The sequence below is a fragment of the Oreochromis niloticus genome, linkage group LG5 (genome assembly GCF_001858045.2).
Source record: "Oreochromis niloticus isolate F11D_XX linkage group LG5, O_niloticus_UMD_NMBU, whole genome shotgun sequence".
In the NCBI taxonomy this organism is placed as follows: domain Eukaryota; kingdom Metazoa; phylum Chordata; class Actinopteri; order Cichliformes; family Cichlidae; genus Oreochromis; species Oreochromis niloticus.
This window is the reverse complement of record NC_031970.2, coordinates 13,949,659-13,976,809: the sequence shown is the minus strand read 5'-3', so window position 1 is coordinate 13,976,809 and position 27,151 is coordinate 13,949,659. Positions and strand designations below refer to the sequence as shown.

The window sequence follows — 27,151 nt, the reverse complement described above, 5'->3', positions numbered from 1 at the left end:
ATCTTGTGAATTGCTCAGGGTGTGCGCGTGTTTGTGTATGTGTATGTGCACACACACACGCGCGCGCGCATGTACACGTGTGTGTGTGTGTGTATGTATATGTGTGTGGGTGTGTGCGCCAGCTGCTGATGTTAGGATCTTGCTGAGCAGAAGTAGCAACAGTGAGAAGTCTCAAGAGCAGACTTAATACATTATGTTCTCACTGTTTAATAAGGATGAGCTTTGCTGACATTGTGTGGGCTAGCACCTCCATATTAAAACAAAAAGCATAGTCAGATATTAAAGACAATTGTACCCGCAGTCTTCCATTTCATGCTGAAATCTCATCTACTCACCAAAACTAAAACCAGTCTAAAATTGTCCTAATAATCATCGTTCCTGCCTACCTACTTTAATCTGCTTTTGTTTTCTTTTAAAAATATCAAAATGCAAACTTATGATAGATGCTAATTCAGAGGTCACCAATGGGCCTCGTATTGTTGTGGTAGCTTTCACCTGTCTGTGAGTGTCAAAATACATTAAACATGAAAAAATACACATTTAAGTAATGAAATACAAAAACACCAGAACTGCAACAAAACCAATCAGAGAGCGCAATTCCTCCTGAAGGACAAGCGCTAAAACTAAACTTTCACTAAAAATGTCATGTTTTGTTTTTATTATAACATGCTGATGTCAGATTTTTATGGCATCATTATGATATCTTAGGGTGTAGTAAAATTTTAAAAAGTGTGTTGTACAGCTCTCTGGATGAATTTTTTTCCCCCCAGGTCAACGTTTACCTTTGACGCAAACAGTTAAGGTCAAGGTCATGTCCACCAAGGTCTAGTACGTTGTTTTAAAGTTTGAAGATGATCCATCAAAAATTGTGAGTAATATAAAATTTTTTACTGACTACACATTTGGTGTGGCTTTAACCTTGACTCAATTTTCACCGAAATTAAATCAGCTTGAGCTGATATTACTATCTACCATCACACACAATTTGAAAATGATGTATATAAAAACGGGACTGCAAACAAACAGACAGATTAAAAAAAACAAATGCAACCGATTTCATACTCTGACCCTTCAAAACCAAACAACATCATCATCATTATCCAATTCTCCTGGGTGACACCATGTCCTTCCAGACATCCCTGTTAAGCTTGGCAAATAGGAGGCCGTTGTTCTGCAGTCCAACATCATCTACAATCAGATTCTTGAGGACCAGAAATGGTCGACCATACCTCCTTTTAGCATCTGGCCCCCCCACAGCAAGACCTTTGCACCCATCTCATCTTGATGCTTACATAACCAGCAGGATCGAGACGGGGATTGTGGATGACGCTTAAAACCTTTGGTAGGCTACTTTAGATCTGCATGTTGTTGATGTGGTTCCTCTGGGAAACATTTAGTGTAGCAGGAAGCATGCCAGCTTTTCTATTCAGTTTCTTGCTCAGACCCATACAGCAGGATTGCCTCAACACACGACTTCAACAAGCTTGTTTAACTTTTAAATCAAAGCCTTCCACACCTTGACAAGGGCATGAGAAGCTCCCCAAGCTTGGTCCATTCTGCAGCTGATGTTGTAAGCCATGTTCATGTAACTGCTGAAAGTGTTTTAAATCTTCTACATGTTCACTGTTTAGGACTTGCACTGTGAGCAGAACTTGGCCTCCTCAGATTGAGGCCATGAGTACTGCTGACCACCTTACAAGGTGAGTGATGATATTACAGATCCTTTGGATAGTCAGTTGTGAAAAATTTGTATTACCTTACAATAATTTTTTCATCATTGATGTATAATTTGTGTTGTAACAGTGCCTCACTGAGATACAACAACCCAGTTTAGTGCCCACTTTTGGGTAGCACTATGCCCATTTCTAGTACTACAGTCAGAATTGTTGGTAACAGTGCTGTAGACATGGATAGAGCTGCTTCTTTTAATATTACATGAGAAAGCACTGTAATGGCAGACACTTACAGCATGGCTCATCTGTCAGAATATGACAGATGTGTTATCACATACCATATGAATTCACCAAAATGCTCAGCCAGCACAACCCACAGGACAGATTGACACCATTCAGTGTTATATCGTTAAAACACCTTCAGGATCATACCGTCTTGCTTGTTGAAGTTAGATCAAGATGTGTGAGAAATCACACATGTATTAATTAGCCATAAAAATTGAAAAATTATCATTAAGAAACAAACGTCAAATGAGGACAACACTTAAAAAGACAATGTCAGAAACCTCAGGTGAATTGTGGAGAAAAATCGAAATATGGCCCCTCTATTTTTCTGCTGACATTAGTATCACAATGTATGCATGACGGTGTCAGCAGTTCTGAAGTTTAGCATGTTTCCCAAGTGTCAGGTAATAAGTGTGAGTGAGAAAGAAAAAGATGTGAGAAAAGCTCAGGGCCACTTTCCTTTTTGTCAGAGTGAAGAAACTGCACTGTGAGGCTCTGTCAAGAGGCTTTTTCTGTTTCGTGACTACAGCAGAGTAAATACTGCAACCTTCACTCGAGTTCATTTAAAGCTGATAAGACTTTCCCCTGGTCAAAAATAATCTAATTCTATACCGAATTTGCATGTCATAATTTCTCTCATAAAATTGATGGTCTGGAAACGTTTTCCCCACAACTAATCTATTGAAGAGGCTTTTATAAATGTCTTTACAGACCTAAAAAGTTCCTAACTTTAACAGAAGAAATCCAATTCCAAAAAACAGAACACACTGTAAAACACATTCTTCTTTTTTCTTCCTGTCTTTTTGTTTTTAAAACAGGACTGTTCTGCTTTAGTCAATTAAGCTTCCCCTTTGCTTTTTTAACATCAAATATGACAAGTTTAGTAATATACTTTCACTACATTAGGTTGTTAAGAAGTGGGCAATAAAACAGCCTCCGTACAAGAAAGGAATAAGTTCTAATAGTGACCAACCACCACACTCACACTGAAAACATGGTACACAAGGTTTTTTTTTCATTTTGAAGCAGACTAGTGGCTGAAGACTTAGTTCTGGCCTGCAATCCAAGGCCCAAAGCCACCACGGTCAGAATTATTAGCCTGGTTACAAACAGGAAAAAGTGGTCACTCAGAAGATTCGGAAACCAGTATATATTAATCTTGCATCTTCCTGAGAAAGGCTTTTGCCCACCTTCATAGACCTTGCAGTGATAGGGAGTGGGTTTACACACCAGATCCTGAAAATTCAACTCTCAAGCTCTTCCTCTCCAGGTCTTGAGCAATTTCTTCTTGTTGGTTACCTCCTAATTACAGAGGAGGCTTTTCCTCCTTAAACTCCTGCAGTTTTTATAGTTGTTACTTATTTGTTTACCTTATGTCTTTATTTTGTTGTACTAATGTAAGGTGAATGTAAGGTGTAAGACTAAATAAAATGTATTATCATTATTATTCTTATTATTCTTATTCTTATACACAGGTCCAGTGGACCAGCTGTTTCCAATCCAGTCTTTTATCACATCAAATCCACATAAATCCTAATTAACATGAATCCTCCTTCCGGTGTTATTTAAGTATGTTAAAAAAACAAAACCATCCAGGCCAGGTTAAAACTATTTTCCTTTAAAATGTCCTCTTGTCTCACCGGAGTTTCCAATGTCAATCAGCTTCCCCTACTAACTGTGTCCTACAAAATAAACCCCCTTCCTTCCCACTTTCTCTCCCCTTTATAAAGGAGGACTCAAATCATCACCAATCAACTACTCCCTGCACTCAACTCCAAATAGCTGGGAGCTAGACTAGAGTGAAATCTCCACTCCCACATGGGTGTGGCCTATATCTCACACAAAACACAAAAGGATGCAATAATTGAAATGAAAACGCAAATAATGCCAGCCCAATGTTCAGTGGGATTTTGTCTCAATTATTCCACCATGCCACATTCTACAACAAGGTCTTCATGTGAGACTAAATGATTGGATTGTAAGCATGCAGCAGGATTCTAATGGAGAGAATTGATTAACAAAAGCCAAATGAGGTTAATGAAGTTATGGGCCTAAATATCAAGTCCAGTAAACTGATGGAGAAAATGAAGAATTAATAAGAATAATACTGACTAAGTGATTTTACCAAAAGGAAACCCAGGGAGTCATCGAAGTCACCAGAGTTCCCGTTGTACTGAAAATGAATATCTGCAGTCAATTTCAATCCATCCAAGTCGTGATGAGAAATTTCACTTCACCCAAAAACCTTAAATGTCAACCTAATGGTAATGGTAGAAGTCTGGGGGAGTTGCCAAAAGTTACAGAAAACAAGAGTCTGGATAGAAGTCATATGAAATATGAGGGCCCATAAGTGTCTGCAGACAGCGCCAGATAAATCCTTGGATTGAGGTTTAACAATATTCCTCAGTTTTTAAAACTTAATTCCTGAGTCTTTCATATTTACAGCATCAGTTTAAAATATATGCTGCTTTTGATATTGACATGACAGCATCATGGAGTTGCTGCAGATTTGTCAGCTGTTTATCCATGTTGTAAATCTCCCATCCCAAAGGTGCTGTATTGGATTGAGATTTGATGACTTTGGACCTCATTTGAGCTTAAACTACATCTTAAACTACTTTAAGATGATCTGATTAGAAGTTGGGTACATTGGGCTCATAAATGAATCGACTTGGTTGTAACACGTGGTTATTTGAGTTACTGTTATCTTCCAATCAGCTCGAAGAGGTCTGACTGTTCTCCTTTGATCTCTGACATCTACAAGGCATTTTTGCCCTGGGAGCTGTCATTCGCTGAATATTTTATCTTCTGGGAATAATCTCTGTAAACCCTAGGGATAGCTATGCTGGAAGCTCCCAGCAGATCAGCAGTTTCTAAAAAATTCAGACCAGCTTGTCTGGCACTGTGGTTTGAGTTGCTGCCATGTGGTAAGTGGTAAATGGTAAATGGACTAGTTCTAATATAGCACTTTTCTACTCTACTTTAGCACTCAAAGCACTTTATACAACATGTCTCATTCCCAGTCATTCATGGAAGCACTTTTTATATGTTTCTAACATTCACACACATTCACACTCCGATGAACACCTCAGGGTTCAGCATCTTCCTAAGGGCATTTTGACATGCAGACTGGAGCAGCCAGAGATCATACATCCAGAGCCACAGCTACCTAATTGGATGAGTATACATTTGAGGTAACAGGCAGCCACTTGATTAGGTACAGGTTTGCCTAATCAAGTGATTTGGTACTGGTGTACCTAATCACTTGAGTGGCAATATGTACAGAAGGAAGTTTCTGGAGTGTAATATTTTGGAGTAATTACAAGAACCAAAGTAGGATTAAAAAGTAATCTAGTTGTACACAAGATGACTTGGAGCAATAGGTAATAATGCAATTTATATTTGAAGGCTTTGCTAGTGTTGATTCTAAAGATCTGACCACATTGACCTTATTTCAGATGCACTCCATCCAGTTTCTTATTGAATACAGTGCATCTGAATTTCTGCAGTAGTGGGAAGAGATAGAAAATATATACACATGAAATCTTGATGATATCGAAAGTGAACACATATATTATAAATGAGCCAGACGGTGCCTCAGTCACAAATCAAATCGAAGTCAGCTGCAGCTTAAGTGATCTTACAGACAGTTATGTATTGGAATTTTTCTTTAATATTTTAGAGTTTAGTTTCAAAGTGATTTATCTGCTATTTGAAAATTAGGCCACTTAGACTGACAAAATGACTGCTGACATCAAAGTAAAACATACTACAGATTAAAGTCATTTGATATATTTCAGATGATGAACTGCTTAGCTGTATTATATTTTGCAGTAAAAGGTACAAATCCCCCCCCCCCACACACACACACGCACGCACACACACACACGACTCTCACCATCAATGATGCTGAAATCTAGATTTGGCAGGATTAATCAAAAGTCATTATTGGATGTTTGAATGGTCTAATTCAATAGATTTACTATTTCTTGTTCTTCTACTACTACTAATAATAATAACAATTAAATCAATGTTATTTACATAGTTTAAAATCACACCGGTTAGCTTAAGGCACTTTATACTGTACAATAATACAGACAAAACCCCATCAATCAGACGACCTCCTAGGTGCCAGCACATGGCAACAGTGGAAAGGAAAAACTCCCTTTTAACACCAAGAAACCTGGCTCAGGAAGAGCTTGGGGTGAGGGAAGGGAGATAGGACAAAACAAAAGTCAAACTAATGATGATAATGAGCATTTTGACTTTTTGTGGAACATACCATTATGTTTTTGTATGCAATTCACTTATATTTTTGCAGACTAAAATAGTGGAGTTTGTATATACAGTAATATGGCTTGCCTGTCATGGGCGTGGGTCTGGGGACCCAGTCCTCATGCAGTATTCTTGGGCTTAATTAATATTATAAGTTCTATTTGACTATCTGGATTGTTTATTGTTGTTTGTTGGCGTGATCTGCTCCTGGCCCTCTTTTCCCTGTGTACACATTTGAGTGGGTGTGTGTGCCGTGGTGTGTGAGTTTTGCTACCACACCAGGCCTGGGGAGTCTTCCCTTCTTTTAGCCAGTCACACCTGGGAGTAATCACTCAGCTGTTACCGATCAGCCTGACTCTCTTAAGCCCTACTTAAGAGAGTAGTGGAGCGGCATTCAGTGCGGGATCATTAAACTAGAAACACAGAGGATTGTGGAAACGTGTGGAGGGACCAGAACACTGACGTACATAGGACTGAGGAGGACACAACACTTACCACAAATCATGGTGGCTAATCACTGCATAGGAATTGGAAACGAGCGCACGGAGGACTCACACACTGTGGATTGTTCGCACTGTTTTATGGTTTTTTTTTTCATTGTAAATGCTTCTTCATTCTGAAAGTCCTGCGTATGAGTCCTACTTCAACCAACCCTGACATTGCCGTGTTGTGTCAGTTCATTGAATACTATGTAAAGTACCTGAAAGGTCCCTGTTAATGTATTAGTGTTACTGTTCTCTAATATACAAACATAATACAATACACCTGTGGCAATAGTTTATTACAAGCGAACAATTCCCTGCACACAGTGAGTACTGACTATAACGTCATTTGGGGTCCTCGGCAAGATTTTACCGGGAGGCCCTTTAACCAAAGCTCCTCACCTTTAAGTTATAAATAATCTGACACCGAAAAAAGCAAACAAACAAAAAAACTGTACACTTAACTGAGTCACGTCACAGCCAGCAGAACTCACTTTACATCGGAAAATAATCAAAATAAATAATGTAATGCTAGTGGAAGTTATTTTATTCAAGTCTTGCTCTCTCTCTTTGTCACACAGTTGAGGCTAGTCACTGGGCTAGACATTTAGCAACATTTAGTCATTAAGTGTTACATTATTATCTGTTCCACTCAGCACTATCATGTTTTTTTTTTCTGCTTATCCTCTTTTTCTTCTTTCTTTTTTCAATCCCATAAGGATAACTTGTGTTTCTCCTAAACTTATGCAAACTGCACAATGCCACATTATAAAAAGATAAAAGTTTATCTATTTTTCTTTTTTTTCTTTTTTTTTGCATACACAGTAGGGTCTTTACAGGTTCATCAAAGATAGAAAATTATTCTCAATAGAAAGACTGAGTAGCTTTTAACCCTTTTTATATGCACTAATATGATACTTGTGGAAACAGAAGTAAAAAACTGAATGCTCCAGAGGCTTCATGTTGTGACATCTGAAAAGGCTTGAGGATGGAATCAAAATGAGCCATGACAAATTAAATTAGCCGAGTAAGAGAAAGCATTACAGCGTCCTTTAGGCAAACCCAGAGACACGAAATTATTGGAAATTCAAATTAACACTGAGAAACTATAATATACAGAAAATAAATTACATATAAATTCAGAATTTTTAAAAGTAAAACAAAAGAAAAAAATCAGAGTACTAAACCCACTGGAGTTCCCATCATCAGTCTCAGTGCACTACAGCAACTATATACTACTACATTATGGTTTAGTCAGTGCTGGAGTGAAGAGCGAGTGATCCAACTTCAATCCCACTAAAACTGGTGACAACTTGTGATGTGCGCTAACTTGGATTTGTTCCCCATTAAAGCTAAATTAATAAAGAGACCTGAAACTTATTTTCTCTAATCAAATAATTGTTAATCCACAGAGACTTGTTAAACTGAAAGAGAGCAATGAGATGAATAGCTGAACACACTGAAGATGTACCCAGTGGCAAATAATGAGCTTACTGATCTCTCCCCAAACCTTTATGTCACTATATACTGGTTTTGCATCATAAACAGGTAAGTCTGAGACCAGAAGTCTCAAAAGAAATGCATGCTATGAAATTCTACAGAGCTTTTCCAAAGACACAGAGATGAGTTACAGCTTACTGATGAAATTCTCTCGAATCAGAGAGAGCAAGCAGACAGAAAATGTAATGATGAAGCAGCTTTATTAGAGTCGCAACGGTAATCCTGCAGAGCAACTACACAAGATACCCTCTGGGCTCTGCTTCACAGAGCATGACTCTGTGGTTCCTGTGCACCTCAGTGGGTGGAACAAAGGGCTAACACTGAAAGGGTTAGGGGTTGAGCTGTCTTTAGAGGTAGCTGAGATAAACAAAGGCTGAGGACAAATGCACTCACACTGTTAAATAAAACTGATTTCTTTCTATTAACAATCAATAAGACACATTCAGTAGATGTGTCAGGCATGTTCTGAATGTGTTCTTTGTGGGAGTGACAAGTCACTCCCCTTAAGCAACAATATGTCTCCTTTATTTATCGTCTGTTTTTACCTCAATTATAAAAATGTTTGAAAGGATCTGTCATACCCACACTGCTCTAAGCAAATATTCATTAGAACTACTGAATTTTCTTCAATTGACAATTTCAAAGTATCAAATATCCACTTAGGATTCATTCAGAATTCATTGTTCCTTTTACTTTTTCTTTCTTTGGCCCATCTTTCTTTGCTACTTAGTTCAAATCCTGCTCATGGCTACCAATCACCAACGCTTTAGACAATATCTAATGCCAGTAGTACTTTAAAATACCAGCAGCACAAGTAATTCATCATCTACTACTGATATACATAGTTTCAGTCTGTAGAAATCTTGCATTAAAAGCTATAACATCTATTCTTAAAAACTGGTCCATGGGTGACAGTAGTGTGAGAGACAGCAGCATAGAAAATAAAGCAATAGCAGAGTTTTTTTTTTTTCTTTAAGGTTACAGCTCCTTCAGGACTGACTGATTATCTCAGCCTCAAGTTAGATGACAGTTTACTATAATGAGTGAGACACACTCTGAAAGAGGAGAAAAGGGGGTTTTGTGCTCCCAAAGGCTATCACTAAAGAACTCATTAAGGGGTTTTGCATCAGGATACTCTTCAATAGAGGTTGTTTCCTTTACAGGTGAGCACAAAAAGTATGCGTCTGATCTTTCCTTTCCTCTGTGTTTTAAATATGAAAAATACCGTTTGTTTTTTGATTAGTTCAGAAGTCAAGGTTGGAAACTTGCACTGAGTGCAAGCACTCTCATGCAAATTACCACCACAGTGTGCATTTTCAGTGCATCACACCCATTTTCTTGTTCACTCTCACCTCATTTAACCTCTTGCTAATGTGCTCCAGAGGGAGCAGACGGCGGTGATGCATCAGGATGTCACTTGTACAGTCTGTTCAAGTGAAAGACTGGGGCTTGTGTATCTAATGCCTTTTCTCCATTAAGTAGCTCTTTTTGGAGCCTCAGGGCTTGCTGAGGGGTGCTAACGAATGGCAGAATTTAAGAAGTGCATTATGTGCACCTTAGATTAGAATGCACTTTGAACACAGAACTGAGGCAACAATGAAGATACCAACGTCAGTATGAGTCAGATACATCTTGGAAGAAAAAAACAGATATATTCGAGAAAAAAAAGGAATATTCATGAGTCTTTTCTGCCCATTCAACAATACACAGATGTCACGGCAGCTTTTTTTCTGCTAAACCAGAAAGCACTGCATTGTGAAGCACTTCTGTTGGAAGTGGGGCATATTAGGCATGCAAACACACTCTCTTTTCAGGCTCACATGTTCTCCAGACACAAAGTAAGTGCCAAAGGATGCTGTGAAAGAAACTCAAACATGTTTTTCCAGTAAGTTTCAGGAGATTCTGAAGCCTTTTATCTGTCAACTGACTCTGTTTGCTTGAAATGTTATTTATGTTAAGTTAGGGGCTTTTCCAGATAATTTAAAAATAGCCAACCTATTATAAAGTAGACGAGATCATTGTTTGGTATAAAATTACATTTTTAAATTATTAGTTTAGTTTAGGGGACAATTGGGTATACCGAAGTCTTCTTTGGATATTTTACCTTCATTAAACATAAATAGCGAATAAAATATACATTAAAAATGAGCTATGCACAGTTCTGTATTAGAAATGCAGTCAGTTCTATTTTGACTGTTTAGCCACAGCAAAAGCTAAGCAAATGTACAGCAAATGTTTCTCACAGAAATGATGTGAAAGTATAACGAATAACCTTGCAGAGCAATAGATATAGTATAAATATCAGTATAAATTTACAAACCGGTGTCATTGTCAATTATTTCCTATATTTCTTTAATAGGACATGTCATAGTCATTTTATAGGCATCAACATCTTATTGCAGTTATTAATATATACCAAATTATTTGCTTTTTTTTCTGTTTTTTTTTTACATGACATCCTGGCTAAGGTGAATGCAACTGCACTGAATATGGTGGTCTAGTGTATCAAATGTTTTAGTGACTTCCCTTTGGCTAAATTGATGAAACACCTGAAAATATAGGTCAACTTCTTTAAAAGGGCAAGCTAGTTTACATTTAGCTTTTTTATATATGTAGATAAGTCAAATTAGTGGTTAGATTCAAAAATAAAAACAAAAATTAAAATACAAAAAAACATTACTTTGACAAGTTGAAGTTTGTTGTTTTTTTTCAGTTTTGAAAAGTAACCTACTTTTTGTAGCATTTTCAGACTCCAGACTGAATCCAGCTGGACTTATTCCAGCACAGCTGTTCCTGGGGTTCATTAATCAGCAGAATGACTGAAATCTGTCCAATCAGGCCAGTTTGCACATTTGAACTGGAAAGGCTCCTCTCAGCAGGTCTTCCTCCATCGAACTACACGAATCGCTCTTGATGACTAAACAGGCTTTAGTGATGCCAGTTGTTCTAGTTCATTAAACTGACCTAAAGTGAAATGTTCATTCAAATAAAACCGGTATTTAAAACCCCCTCAGCATGTGCAAGCCTATTGGAGGTGTTTTTGCTTTTAATCAAAGAAGTTAGAGAAATACTATGTTTCTTAGGAAAGTATATCTAAAAGCAAAGTTTAATGCAGCCTTTAATACAGCCTATAGAGTGAAACTGCATGAGCTTTTTAGATATACCTTAGTACAAAAATAAAGAGATAAGACAATGATAAAAATAAAACAAGAACAGGACCAGAAACACTCGTAGGTCATCACAGGCTGGCAATTAAAAGACCTGGACACAATGTGCCACATTATATCCAGCTAAGTTTATAGCAGTGTATTTTTATTAATTGGTTTTCTCTAACTGCCCCCCACAGATATGGTGGAAGTTAGATTGCACAGCAATTCTCATTCAGTGTTAAGACTCTATCAATTTCCATGTGAATACTTTGAAATTGAAATAAAGGTTATATTGTATTATAAAACATTTTAGAGCTAATTATCTGTAAATGGCTTTAATTGAACATTTTTATCCTTTATTTGCTGCACTTTCAATCCTATTCGAACTACAGTGCTTTGAACTAGTGTGTGCTTTATGCATGTCATATATTCATTTATGCATTTATGCATGTCATATAATGTATATATTATATGCCCAATGCATGGTGAGAGTAAGCCAGGCAAATGGAAAAATCTGTGGATGCCCCTTTTAGGAAAAGAAGCACTCCTGCTTGGTTCTTTACCAGGTTCTTAAGCCTTTGATGGTTCCTCTGTCATCACCGCTTATACCTGTTGTTAAACCCTCTGATACAGCTAGGAATAGACAGTGGTGGATTAAATGTATGGCGATTTGACAAAATCATCTGAAACCTTTGATGCTCCCTCTGCTACATTTCACAGCTCTCACACAAAAGGACACTATGATGTGTGAGCTGCCAGGGGATACACTGTCATGCCTGAGGACATTTTGTCAGCTGTTGTTTTGGTCAGTTTAACTTAGAGGCCAATCTGTTGCCACTTCTGTTTATACACACAGTGTCAACTATAACAAATGGTGTTGCGTAACAAACGCAGTGAGTTAGCACCCAAGAGTATGGGTTATTTCAGCCCAACTACAGCAGCTGTTTTCTTTCAGATTGGCTCTGGTTTTTGCTGTGGGATGAAGGTCAGAAAATAGTTCAAATAATGCATCATTGTGTATTTAAACAACTTGTGTTGTGTACCTAGTTGTCTACTACTTCTTTGTAAAGAAATACATCTACTCTTTGATGACTCTAAAAGCTAAATATAATTTGGTTTGCAATTATCTTAAATTCTGCTGAAGACCATCGGGGTGAAGCTGATTTGCAGTTCATTCTAGCTACAGAAATGATGCTCCATGTCATATTCTCTGTTCTAACTTTCCTTGATGGGGAAATGAAAAAGCACTTGCGTAGAAGGATCCATAAGGGATCACATTATCTGTACAGTAAGGTATAAACATACCCACAGCCAGACTTTACTAGAATGAAAGAACAATTCTGATATCTTGTCTTATGATGTGCTTGTTGTTTTGTTGAACCTCACAAACTTCGTCATAGTATTTAAAAACAAAGAAACTGACTACAAATTGCATGTTACCTAGCAACTATGAAGCAGAGCTGTTGGGCTGTGAATGCATATCCCTCATTCACCAGAAAGCACGGAGGAGTTCACACTTGATAAACACAGGACCCATGAGGGCATCTGATATGTGACCTTTCTATTTCTTTCTATACTCTTAATTCAGCTAAAAAGGCAAGAATAAGAATAGAAACAATAATTTTGTTTCACATTATTAGATATGAAAAAAAATGTCAGACATTATTAATACATGCTATTATGAATAAATCTCTGTCAAAATACATCATGAAAATAGTAAGGTTATGTTTCAGACCACTACAGAATGTGTTAACCAAATGTACATGTAAAATAACAAGTTCAGCACCATGGAGAGCGTCTGGAGGCCAGAGATCAGCACAAGGGACAGCACCATAGGCAGAAGACTAAGTCAAGTGTGACAGAAAATCTATTTTCCAGTCCAGGTGCACCAGCCTATTGCATTAAGGACCTGGAGACAAAACTGACCACTCAGTAATCAGCAGTAAAACCTTTTTTATCCAGCCATGCTTACAGGGGAAGCCTCTGTTCAGAGAAGGAATTACAGCTAAACAGCAGATGAGTCTGGGGCTAACCTTTTCTTTTTAATTCAGCAGGATTGAAGCACAATCATATTCTGAACTTTCAAATGTTGACACATCCATTTCAACTAAAATTTCTAGAAAACCCTAGAATTATCCTTGACTTGATTAGACACTTCATAATTAACTGACATGACATCTATGCAGTACAGTCATCTATTGGTATACTCTTACTGTTTGGTACTCAGAAAATTCAGATCTGTATTTACATCAGTTTTAATGTTACTGCTCTGCCAAGTTAAGATGGAAGGTGTAGAAATGTTTTGAGTGCTGTCTCTTTGTTGGTCTTTCTGTGAGTGAGATTATGCAAAATCTACTGAGGGGATTTTCATGAAACCTGGTGGACAGGTTGCTTGGATCCAAACCTTTGAATCCCTCCACTCCACCGAGTTGACTGAGTCATCTAGCACTAACGATTAGCCATGCTTCGTCGTTTCTTACCAGGCTTGCTTTTTTCTTCCAGCACCCTCAAGGCATGAGTACTGAACTACAGATGCACGGATATAGTGAAATGTTTTTACTTCACTGGACTGCACTCTTAAAAGGCCAGCAAATCCTGTATGTTGGCATGGCTACACATCAGCGTGGACATAAAATGAAGTTAGATTCAGGCAAGCACTTTACTCCCAAGTGAAGATGGATGATAGAAGATGGAAAATGGAACAATTTGAACATTTTATTTGAAATCGGGCAAGTGGAGAAGTGGAATATGTGCAATATATTATTATATTATAGCTGTATGTTTGACTGCCATCCATACTGGCATTTCTGGTGTGTTTCAAAGAACACAGTGTGGCCAGTAGCTCAAAAACAATCAAACAAACAGGTTTGATAAGAATATAACATATGCTGGATATCAAATACTAAAGATTTCTCCTAATGTCTTGAGGTTATTGCTCATTATGCACATAGAATGAATGACTCCTCATCTCTGAGAAGAGTTTGAATATTCATGGTTACAGGTTTAATCTGCATAATAACCACATTTTGTGAGGGAATCCACCATCTGATTAGGCTGAACTCCAGCAATACAACAGATGGTGATACTGAACTTGCAGTTTCAATTGTGATCACCAGTGGGAAACCTCCACCTTCACAGAGTGACGAATCACTTAAGAATCCAATAAATTGTTTCATCCTAACAAAAACAGCTGAGCAATACTTTTATGACAACGGTGCTAAAGACATCTTATACCCACTCAAGCCACTACCAGCCAACATCAAATCCAAAGTTTATATTTAATGATGTCTTTCGAAGTTTAAAAAGTCTTACAGTTTAATATATGTCTCCCAGGGGACGTGAAAATTGTTCTCCCTCTCTCTAAGGTTTGCTGATTCGGAGGAATCTTTTAAAATTCACCTACAGACAAATCTTTTTACTCGAGCATTTCAGTAGCATCTTTTGTACCACCGTGTGTACTTTTGTCTTTGACTCTTGCACTGCTTCTAAACACATGTCCTTTGTGACCTTTATCTGCCTTTTTTAAATTTTGTAGCATTTCAGAGAATATTTTCTCTAAAGCACTGTGTGACTCCTGTCTGTGAAAAGCACTTTATGAATAGTTATTGCTTGGCTGCTCTTTCTGTACAGTATATTTAAGGCGTGGTGTCCTAAATAAAACTAGCAGCTAACACAAGCAGCATATAAAATCAAAGATTCCTGTGAATGTGAACTGATCATAGATGACACAGAAGTGTGAAGAAGTAATAAGCTGATTAGGATTCTCATTTAGATACAGTAGGGAGTTTGATTTCTGTGAACTGTGCAAACTACTTATCTAACACAACCAGGGACTCCTCTGCTCTATTGATTTTTGCACCTACTACTAAGTGATGAATCCTTTATATGGGAGTTTTTTCACACAAGTCATATCTGCCTGGAGCTGGAAGATGTTGCTCTGACAATAAAGCTTTTTTCCATACAACAAGTACTGTGTTTTGGCCTCTTTAGACACCCTCAGCCCCATCCACACCCCACCTCCAATTGCAAGTACTAGATTTTAAATTGTGCCCCCAGTCTGCTTTACCCAGAAAAAAAAATGAGTTTGCTGAGTACACCATTCTCTTTTTCAGTGACCTCCTTTAGATTCACACATACTTGGCCCTGAGAGGAAAGCAACACTTTTTAAAGCACACCAGTCAATATGCTGCAATGCTAAATGGGTAAAACACCTGTGACTCTCTCGCACATTTTATAATAGCATTTTCAGGAGAAAATGGAACCTTAGCACAACCTTATACAAGTGCTTCAAATAATAGATTACATGGGAACAATTAGGCTGAACATTAACAGTGAAACGGCAATAACTGAAAAGAATGTGCCGGCACAAAGTTGAAATTCCCAAAGAATGAAGAAGGAAAAAACAAAAAAACTGATAGCAAGTATTGCAGCCGAGAATTAGATACCTATAGAGAGAGGCACAAGTCTTTGTGATAAGCTAAGTTAGCTTTGGCTCTGCTCAGCTTTAATTTTGGTCTTTTCCACCCTTATTTGCAAATATACTTAATTTTGAAGAAATGCTCATCTTTTCCTCATTTCAAAGAAAACACTGGTAAAATACAAGTTAATATTTGGAGCAGTCATTTCAGTAACAGTAATTTGTCCGTTAGGTTTTGTAATTGGATTTGAGGAAAAACGCTAAGTAGTAGCGGTTCCGTGAAATGCTGAACAGTGAATAGTGAGATGACTAATGAGCTGTATTAGGGCACATCCTCTGTTGCACACTTTTCTCTCCATTTAGAATAAACATCACTCATCAAAACACATAAAAGCACTCAGACAGACAGTGTTTCATGATACATGCCTCACACACACACACACAAATAATACATATACATATATATATATATGTGTGTGTATACTATATGCACATTGTTCACACAGACCAAAGATCTCACTTTATGTGCTCCATCCACACAAACACACCTCATACTGGGAGCAGTGGCCTCATTTATAATGAAAGTCAGCAAGCACAGACAGAGAGAAAGAGAGAGAAGGAGGGAAAGGGATAGAGAGACTTTAGTGGTCCCAGCAGCTCACAGAGATTTGGAGATCAATCTTCACCACACAAAACAAACTGGCCCCAAGCTTCAACAGCAACTAAACCATGTATGTCTCTCTCACACACACAGGAGCTCATGGGCATAACACAGGACAACATTCAGTTCTAATATATGACATACATGACACATCCAACAGGACACACACACAGGTATTGCTGCTGTAGTAATTACATGTTGTAAGACAACTATATTTGCTGCATTACAAACCCATCAATCAAAATCAACTCAGATATAGAAACAAATTAGTTACAAAACCTACAGCTCAGCGATATCAACTTTTCCCCTCCGGTAAACAGTAAACACAAGTTAAATAAGTCACTATTTATAGTACAGGGAAATGGCAAAGATATCAGTAAGACAACGTTAAGAAATGGTGAGAAGTGTGAGAGAGATCCAAGCAACAAGACCTGGAGTCAGTCAGAAAAAACTGGAGGAGGGACCTTGACAAGAATCTTTTAGCACTACAAATTGTACTATTACATGTTCTGACTCTCAGCAGCAGTGGAAGAATATTTGGTTTGACTTGGTTTAGTCAGCTGTAGTGCTCCAATAATAACATTAAGTGGTGTACGGATAGCTTATTTAAATGTTCACTGGCTGCACTGAGACTGGAAGGCTGCTGGTCCGAAACCTAAAAATGGGAAACTCTATGCAGGAAGTGTTTACGCAAATACAAATAGAAATTTTGAGCGCAGATTACGTGATGTAGCTGTCTTTCATGCTTCTGTGCGCATTTTCATCTAGAGTAGTAAATTATACAATTTGATGTGCCTTTTTAGTTTAATGGTTTAGTCATGCATAATGCACAAAAAACAGTCACATAGAAGGAGAGATACAGTGTACGAGATTCAGATACCAACAAATTTTCATCTTCAGACACCAGGCAGATAGAAATTATAGTAAAAGGCATATCCAGGATGTGCCATTGGTAGAAGAAAAAGCAACATATGCACACACACAATCTAATGACCGCACACCCCCACATCCATCCCGCAAACAGACACACCATAAAACCTACATACTCGCTCATTCGGTTCCCACATTATTGTGGAAATTGTGATAAATAATAAAAACTCTAAACTGAGGGAGTTAGTTGAATTTAAACAAGACTCATGATCTTCATATAGTTCAGTCATAAAAGTTTATGACCTGGCACTCATCCAGCAGTCTCATTCTCTTTCCTCTCTCTTTCTCTCCCACTCAAATACTGTAACCATTATGTCTATCATTTTCCATCATACACTGTAGAACATGTCTATGTATGCGAGATGTGTTTGGTAACAGTTGGTACTACACCAATAACGCTTTAAAGGCGAGAAGCACAAGCACAGCATATGAATTTATCGCAAACAAAAATACACCAGTATGCTGAAATGTTAACAATAGCTAGTTTCGATAACGATCTGTTATCTTTTACACAATTAGTTTGAACAAATCTAAATAATAATGTATTCACATTTAAACTGAAATCGAACACTAAACAAGCTAATCCTGGTCAATTTATTTAATTTAAGCAGACTTCTCAAACAAAGAAACATTATTCCCAGTTGGCATGAGATGGTCCCAACTACCTAATGTACTATTTCTGTGCTAAAGACAGCTACATGAAGCTCACACTCCTGTCAATTAGTCCAAACACAGAAAAGCAACCTGTTGAAAAGCTGGTTAGCAGGACTTGGTGTAAGGAAGTAAACTGGTTGAATTATTCCTAGCACCAGCAAAGAAAATTAGCACAGTTAGAACTTATTAACTCAGTTTAAATAAAAAAGCTTATTCAGAATTTCAGTGCTTTCCTGCAAACAGCATTTAAAGCAAAATCCAGAAGTAAAAAAATGGAGGCTAAAAAGTGAAGTTGCGAAAAGAAAAGAAGAAGAAGAAGAAGAAGAAGAAGAAGAAAAGGAAGGAAAGTAGGACAGGTAGGAAAATAACACGAATCAGCAGGAGGGGAGCGTCATACTTTCCTTTTAAGAAACACACAGACACACGTCCTGACATGCAAATTTACTAGACTCGCACATGCATCCACCTGCAAGAACTCAAACACAAACAACTGTTAAACACACACAAAAAATGAGAGTCCAGTCCCACATCACCACATATCAACTGCACATACTTGCAAATGAATCCATTAAAGATGACACAGATCAAAGATATGATCAAACAAGCATCAAAACCACTTACACACAGAGAGCAGCGTACAGCTGGCACACACAGTGGTAACATGTTTGGCAGTAGTCTACTCTTTGCCACACACACACACACCGTACCCTTTGTTCGGCGTCTGATGACCCCTAAGCGGCACTTAAGCGATACAGAGAACATCCTCTCTCTCTTTTTTGTTTTCCTTCTTCCTGCCTTCTTCCTCTATTCCCTCCTCCTCTTCCTCTTCCTCCTCAGTCAGACATAGTGTGAGCCGAGCGAAGGATGGAAAGAGAGAGAGAGAAAGAGTAACAGAGTGGAGAGAGAGCAGTATCGGAGCTCCGGCCGGTCACATGGCAAAGAGAGGATAGAGAGAGGGAGTAGCGAGTCCCCCAGTCGTTTACCTCTGTCTCTCACTCTGCTATTCTCTCTCTCTCTCTCTCTTTCTGTGTGGGAAGTAGTGTGAAATTAAGCTGCCTCCTTGCCTCTCTCCTCCCTCTCTCAATCACCCTCATATTCAAACTCGGTGCAGCCCATGTTACTTCTTTCCTTCTCTCCTTCCTCTCTTTTCCTTTCCACGCTATCTTATCTCTGTCTTTTGTGTTTTGAGTCTTTTCTTCTGGCTTTCTATTTGAAATTATTAAAAATGTTGAATACTGCAACATTCCTGTAACTGTAGGAGCAGAGAAACCGCAACAATGCTGTTATATATTTGTGAAAATGCACTTTACTCTAATTTAACATGACAATGCATTACAGTACCACCATCTATTGATCTAGCTAGTTGGATAGATACATAGATCCCTAATCTGTCCCTTTTGGTTGAATCCGAAAGGGCATCCAGCATAAAGAAATCTGGCAAATCAAACATGTGGAGCTACCTGCTGTGTGACCCCTTGTGAATAAGAGAGCAGCTGAAAGTAGTTTTATATTTCAGTTTTATATTGTTGAGGTTGATTTCACTGAAATTAAATCAGTGAAATCAACATTTCTATTTATATCACTCACATTTTACTCCTCAGTCTCGTTCTTTCTGTTAATGCAAATAATGTTCTCAATTGCACTTTCTTTGTTTAACATTTATTGCTGTAAATCATCATCTGTGGGACTCACATTCTTATGATCCATCACTTCCTCTCTCATTACCTTTTCTGCACTACATAAACAATTCTCTACCTTTCTCTGTCATGGTAACGCGGGGTGGGGGGGCAAAATGATGGTGAGATCAAAGCTGCAAATGCCTGGGATCAGCAGAGGAAGAGAAGAATAGAGAGAGAAAGACAGGAAGGAGGAGGATGAGAAGGTGGATGAGGTATTAGAAGAGAAGCGGAGCCAAAGGATGATGGCAAGAGGCTGAAACCGAGGGCACAGTTGAGGCATTAGGAGGAAAAGGGAGGTCAGGAAGTGAACATGCGAGAAGTGACGAGGCAGGAAGTAGAGAAGACAAAGAAAAATGCAAACAGATGAACAGAGGATGAAAGAGGAATGGAGAGAAAAGCAGATGGAATAAAGAGAGAAGGAAAGTGAGCAAAGAGTAAAGCAGTTTAGTTGCGGTGTCATGCAAGAGGAGACAGCGATTACAGCCCACAGAAAAGAGGAGGATGAAAAGGGGAGACATGAGAGGTGGCTTAGAGAGAGGTGGAACAGAAGATGTGACAGGTAATGTCTAACAAATGAGTGAAGAGGATGAGTGGGCAAGGGGGAAGAAAGAAGAGGAAGGAGAGGGGTGTTTGTTAACCTATACTTTCATTACACTCTGCAAATAAGGACTGGCTGGCTGCTCAGACATTTTCTCAATTCTGATGAAGTTTTGAAAGGAGGAAGCAGAGTTTGGGTTTATAGTCTAAAAGCTGCAATCTGAAGGATTCAGCTCACTCTCACAGTGATATACTGAGAGGATCTACAATCACATAGCAACAGTCTATTTTAGGTACACTATGTTGATTTTCTGGTCTGGATATTTTATATATAGATAGCTACAAAACAAGAAATTTCTATTTCAGTGTCTCTTCTTACTTTGCCTTTGTAGTTGAAGCCTTTTTAATTAGAGTTGATGCTTTCAGACTGTAGACTTTGTTTTGTTTTTATTTCAAATACTCAAGGATCGATAGAACTGTTTTGGTTTTTTTTTTAATTTGTTTCATAGATTTTATTTTGTAATTCTCTATAAATCCTGACTAACCAGACCCAGGATTGTTGATTTAGCAGGAAAAAAAACACATGTTCCTGATATTTTCTTCTATTTTATAAGGATGAATAACTGCATTTCTCTGACCCCTATTTTGTTTATTTAATGTTGTTATTATAGGCAACAGTAAATAATTATAACATAATGGCACCAAAACTGAAGACTGCAATCTTTATGAAAGTAGGATTATTATAGTATTAAACTCTATTAACATTATGAATAGACACCGGTATATTCTACAAGTAAACTGGGCCATCACAAAAGCTGGATACAAGATGTTCCTGTTCAGAGGCATCATCTTTTTGAATAAATGGAATACTGCATGTACTGCAGTATATGCAGGGTGGTTAGTGTGAAAAGCACAAGGCTCTGACCTCTAGTGGTGTTCACATGGTGAACTATATCTGGGACTATAAAATGCATTGAAAAACACTTGGTTCAAGGTTAGGGAAAGAATATTGCATTTGATTTCACATTAATAAACAGCATAAACAGTGTATCATATCACTGTGGACTAAATGTGTAGCCTTTAATTACCTTAATTAAATGCTGTGACTGTTTGAATCTAGCAATAACAAGTTTAATTAGGTTCATATTGTATTGCTTGTATGCTTTTAGAATATATTTAGAGTCACAGTATCAGCAGCATGTCACCAAATATTGGTAACATTTCATTAATATGTTAATGAAAACCCCAATGTTCCTTCAAAATGCATTTACAAATGAGTGCTATATGACCATAATTCCTTAGAGACAACCTTGTAAAAAATTATTGTGTCATTGCTCATTGCTATGGTGATCAGCTTCCTAGAAAGGCATAAAAACAGTAATGGATGTAGGCGATGAAATTATATTGCTATATTCATAAACTGCATCATAAGTCTGGTGACAGAAAAAAACAGGACAAAACATGTCAAATAACAGACTAAACATCAAACATGAATGATAAGAAACTTTATCAATTTACATAGCAAATGTTTTAATAAGAATATTAAAAAATAGAAACATTTAAATAGAAATATTAAAAAATAAAATTATTGGTCATGGAGGAATGGTAAGCTGTTTCATTTTATCTTTTATATCTGTTATAGCGTGTTAGCGTACTGAACACACACACGCACAAAGTCAAAAAAATTTAAGATTTTTTGAGACCATAATGAAGAAAACAAATAATGCTGCTTGAGAAGTGACTCATTTTCTGTTGGTTCCTCACAGAGACAGATGCAGCATTGTTTGGTAGCAGTGGGCCTTAACTCCCTTCTCCATTTGTTTGAATATTAGCAGCTGTTTGGCAATCCACCACCCATCCAATTCAGCATAACACACAGAACAGAAAACATCAAAAATGTGACCTGCAGGACATCCCTCCTATACCTTGACATAAAGTTGAGTGCGTTACCTTTTAACAAGAAGCACTCGGAGAGCTCCACCATAGCAGTTCACTCTCTCAACAGTATTGACTTTTAAAAGAATAGTATTGTATTTGGATATATTCATTTTGATTTCTTTGTTCTTTTTAGAAATAATTTAGATACTTTGTAGTCAAAACAAGCACAATGTGCAGACTTTTTATTTGCCCCACTGAAATCAATTTCAATATTAATGACATCATTTTGAAAAAAGGAAACAGTTTTAAATAGCTCTATATCGCATAAAAGATTTTGTTAATTTTCCATAATAAATCATAAAGTTGACATTAAGGACCTTGGTGGATGTAAGCATAATTATAATAGATTGTAGAGGTGTAGATTGGGGTCATGTTAACAAAGTTTTTCCAGAATTCATTAACAAACTTTTCGAGATATCGGGATGATACGCATGTAAATGCTACAAAGAAAAACATAACCTCCTCGGTGGAAGTAATCAATCATAGGTAGAGAAAACCATTATTCATGATTGTCCATCCTTTTCACGTTTCAGTGACATTATCCTTCCTTCATTTTTTCACACATTTGTATATGCCGGGAATATATATGCCTTTTCACAAACACATAAACACAGATAGAATGATCATTAAAATAAAGAGCATACTATTTTTGACTGTCTCTACTTCTTATTTGTCAGAGACACAAACCAAAATGATCTACCAGTTGTATGCACATCTTTGGAAAATTGCAGGCAAAGAAGACACCCACACATCTGCCTACATAATGTGAATACACACTGAATATTATATTGGCTAAACACACAAAAAAGAAAAGAAAAAGATTTGATGAGTAGGAGATACAAGTAAAACAGAACAGACAAACTTCATTCAGTTTATTTTATTTGAAATAAATAAAAAATAAATAAGCAAATAATTGATTCCCTATTTATAGTTACAGTAGGTTATACTTTTTTACGTAACTAAAAGTGATAGTTGAGTGTCATAGAAAGATCATGTCATAAATAAATAAATTACAAAATAAATAAAGAATAAAAATCTGTGGTCTCTACAATGAGTCAACAATGTTATGGCATCTAAACTCCAGTCAGTGCTGGAAACAACCAGCACTGACTGGATTTGACCAGATTTTTTTGGACTATTCCAGATAGTCCAAACATACGCATTGATATTTTAATGTCTTTCATGCCTTGTATGTTCCAATATTTATTTTTCTCGATATATTCTGTAATCCCCTCGATGCTGTTTGCTGATCATGTAGGAGAATACAAATCACATGTACGTTTGTTTCTGGAGTAGTTTGTGAAATACTGCTGAAACAGGCATAAGCACAGACCCCATCATTTTACATTATACCATTTCCGTTACCACAGATAAGATTTTGACCCCAATCTCCAAAAACAGAAGTCATGAGAAATTTCTTGAAGAAGTTGCTAATTTTCAACTAATTTTCACAATTGTAAGTTACATTAAGCAAAAAGGATATGAGCATTACGTTTAGAGGTTTTTTTCATGTTACAAATTATTAGATTACATAATGTCATTACAGAAGACAATATATTTTAGAACTTTCTAGTTAACAACACAAGAGTACAATTCCGAATAGATCTAAATCATGTAAATATTGTAGAATAAGAGCTTTATGACAAAGTTGAACTCTGGATAAAGTGCTTATGCTAAAATAAAGGCAATTATAAAACAGACGGCTCACTGTGGTTGAAGTGGTCAATGCCTGCATTTTAAAACTGACCTTACAGCTGGTTACAACAAAATAAGAAACAGTTTAATAAAAAAATTGTAAAAGTTTATCATCTTGTTCACATCTGCCTGCAGCTTCTCTCTCATCCACGATTCACACTGCTGGTCTTCACATCCTTAGCTCTGAAATTCAGGCCTGAAACCCATCTTATTCTGCTGCTCCAGGTTTCACTGTTTAATTGCTCAGATTACTTCTCCATATTCTGGATTCAATCACTGTAATCAGCTCTGCCACAGCTTAATCCGGTAGCAGCTACATAAATAATAGCAGTAGGCTAATGTGGCTATTGCATAATTGCTAATAGTTACGTGGCTAACGTACACCATGTGCACCTGCCAGGTTAACATTAATGTAAACACTTTAATACTTCAGTGTTGTTGAAACAGGAGCTTTACTGACCTCTTTAAATTCCTCCTAAACTGTTGTTCAGCCTTATGAACATTAATTACTTTCAGTGAGAAGCTAGGTGCCTGTCTGCCTGCAGCAGAGCTGTGTGAAGTTACGCGTTGGCACTCCAACATGGCACTGTGTGTATTGATACTGAGTATCATAATTCAATATAAATCTTAGTACATATTAATATTTAGCTATCATTTTTAATATATAAAGAATATCGTCATAAATTGCTTGTCTGTCAGATTCTAACAGATAGGTATGTCAGTCACAGACTGTAAAAAAAGGACATAACTACTGTGCACATAGCGGTGGTTTTCTGAAGTCCCATTTTGAAGCCTCAAAATAAATGTTCCCGCCATTGACATCTTGGTTGAAAAAACCTGGATGTGACGAGGAAAGGTGGGTTTGACAGTGAAAATAATGAGGGTTTACTAAACAGACTCAATGTTTTGTTCAGTATAACTAAAAACAAGTGACTCAGGCCGGGAAATCAGCAGGAAGAATCAAGGGAGATCAAGTCAGAACGCTGTTTCACATAGGCTTCTATAGGACCAGATGTTATCTTGCAACCTACAGCAATCTGGTGTCTTCCACATAGAATGCAAATCTTTAGTCATTTGTTTTTGTCTTTTGTTTTTAGACATTGCCTTCATTTTTTTACCCTACAGCTGTTTTATATTGTCTGTGATATCAGTATACAGTAAACCCCCTTATGTCTACCTAATAACATTAAGCAGTTAGCCAAATAACCAATTCAACAATCTCCATATCTAAGTTCCCCCCAATATTTCAAAGATTTGGTTTAAATTTGCACAAAAGTGTTAGTGCAACATACGCTACGTTCACACTGCAGGTCTTAATGCTCAATTCCGACTTTTTGATCAAATCTGATTTTTTTGTCTGCTTGTTCACACTACAAATAAAATGCAACAGCAATCGCGCTCTAGTGTGAACGCTCAAAGCGGCCCGCATGCGCAAAAGAAGATGTCACACACAACGCGCTCTGTTTAGACCCAGAGCAAACAATATTGTTTGACTGATGGCCCTTAATATAAAGACTTCGGACTTTACGTTTCCCAATTTTTGCTTTAAGTTATTTTGTTATTTACATAATAATGTAAATAACCTAATAATGATCCTTATTGCAGTTTTAGAGAGGAGCGGTGCTTCAAAGGATAGTTGCAGATTTCTGTCAGACTCTGCAGATTATACAGTACAAATAAAATGTTCACGTTGTCTTCCCAACAGTTTCACTGACATCTGCACTGGATGGCCAGGAAGCGTTCGCGATGTCTTCTCGGGCGCTTCTCCGGCGCTGATAATTGGCGTCTGTCTTGTGTCAGTGACGTAAAAGACGAATTTAATGCGACACAGCAGTCGCTTTCTAAAACATCAGATATGTATCGGATTCAGTACCACATACGAAAGTGATCCAGATCGGATTTGAAAATATCGGATTTGTGCTGTTCACACTGTCATACCATGATCGGATATGGGTCGCATAGGGTCAAAAAAATCGGATTTGATGCGCTTTCACCTGCAGTGTGAACGTAGTCATAGATAACTGGTAACAGCAATGAATGTGTTTAAGTAAGAAAAACATACTGCATAAAGGCATAAAAACAAAATCCAACATTTTTTGGTTCTTATTAAAGTCTCTTCTGTTTGTGTGTGTTCAGCAGTGTTATTAATCACAGCGCTGCTGCATAGCTAGTGCACTTTATCACCTCTCAGCAGACTAGGAGTGCAGATGTGCAAACAGCAAGATACTGTAACAACACACTTGTTCAATTAATTGGACCATACTGAAAAAAAATGTTTTGCACATCAGCTAAATGGGCACTATGGCTTTACCTTTTCTTTTCAGAAATGCAAAGGTAAAGCAAATGTAATTTTATCTTTAAATACTGACTCAATGCAGTGAGATCAATCTTTGAGAACTGAAGAACAGTTTGAATTGGCGTACACAATCCGATGAGAAAAGCAGGAACTAACAGTCTGAAGCTAGTTTAATAAATCATTACAACAGCACAGTCCTCAGAGTAAACCAAAGAGCCAATGTAGCTTCTCAGTGCAGCACATAAATGGTTTCAGCGCAAAAAGTATTGATATGTGCAAGGATGCCAGTTTAAATTCAAGCTAACACAACGATAAAGGATAATTACAGTGCACTACAAGTACTAAGTAGCATCGGCGTAACTTTGTGCTGAACACTGGGGGGGGTCAAGATCTCTGTCAAAATAAATAAATAAATCTGGGTAAAATCCCAGATGATTAAACATGCAACTATTTTGCTGGTAATACCTGAAATGAGTAAAGAAAATTATTATAAATGGGTTGGGTCTGATTATTGGTTATTGATTATAACCCCCCCTGGAAATTACGCCCCTGCTAAGTGGCAAATGACCTGTGGTTCAATGGTCAAAACAATGCATTTGTATTACAACTTGTATATTCCTGATAAACAGAAAAAGGAGTACAGAAGAGGTGTTTTTTTTAAAGGCAACAAAAAGCAAGGTAGTTACTTTCTCATGCTTCTATAATTGAGTTTGGGGTTACTCTGTTAATTCTCTCAAATAAGCATAGAGGAGGGAAAAGGCTATTGATCTAATCTATTGTGGCCTCAAGTCCACAGCATGTTTTATGCAACAGAATGAGAAAGAAAAAAATATGTATTGATTTTTACAGGTTTAAAAATGTCCTCCTACAAGCAACCAAATGCTGGATAATTCTGACAGTTAAATTGCGTAAGCAGCGTTCTGGCAGCTAAACACTGAGGGTTCCTGTTCTATACTTAACATAAAAATCAAAAACGTTTG

The 27,151-nt window shown here is 37.3% G+C and overlaps 1 protein-coding gene across 6 annotated transcripts in view; it reads right to left on the bottom strand.

The window, feature by feature from the left end:
• LOC100691544 (glutamate receptor-interacting protein 2) overlaps positions 1–27,151 on the bottom strand; it is a 245,317-nt gene that overhangs the window by 115,914 nt on the left and 102,252 nt on the right. For 2 of the 6 annotated variants that reach the window (XM_019359149.2, XM_025907175.1), the window contains exon 1: positions 18,734–18,964. The exons of the other annotated variants lie outside the window; for them this stretch is intronic. In XM_019359149.2, the coding sequence (XP_019214694.1) occupies positions 18,734–18,788 (55 nt within the window). In that variant the 5' untranslated portion in view covers positions 18,789–18,964. Of the gene's footprint in view, positions 1–18,733; positions 18,965–27,151 lie in introns of those variants that run through there. 6 annotated transcript variants of the gene reach the window in all.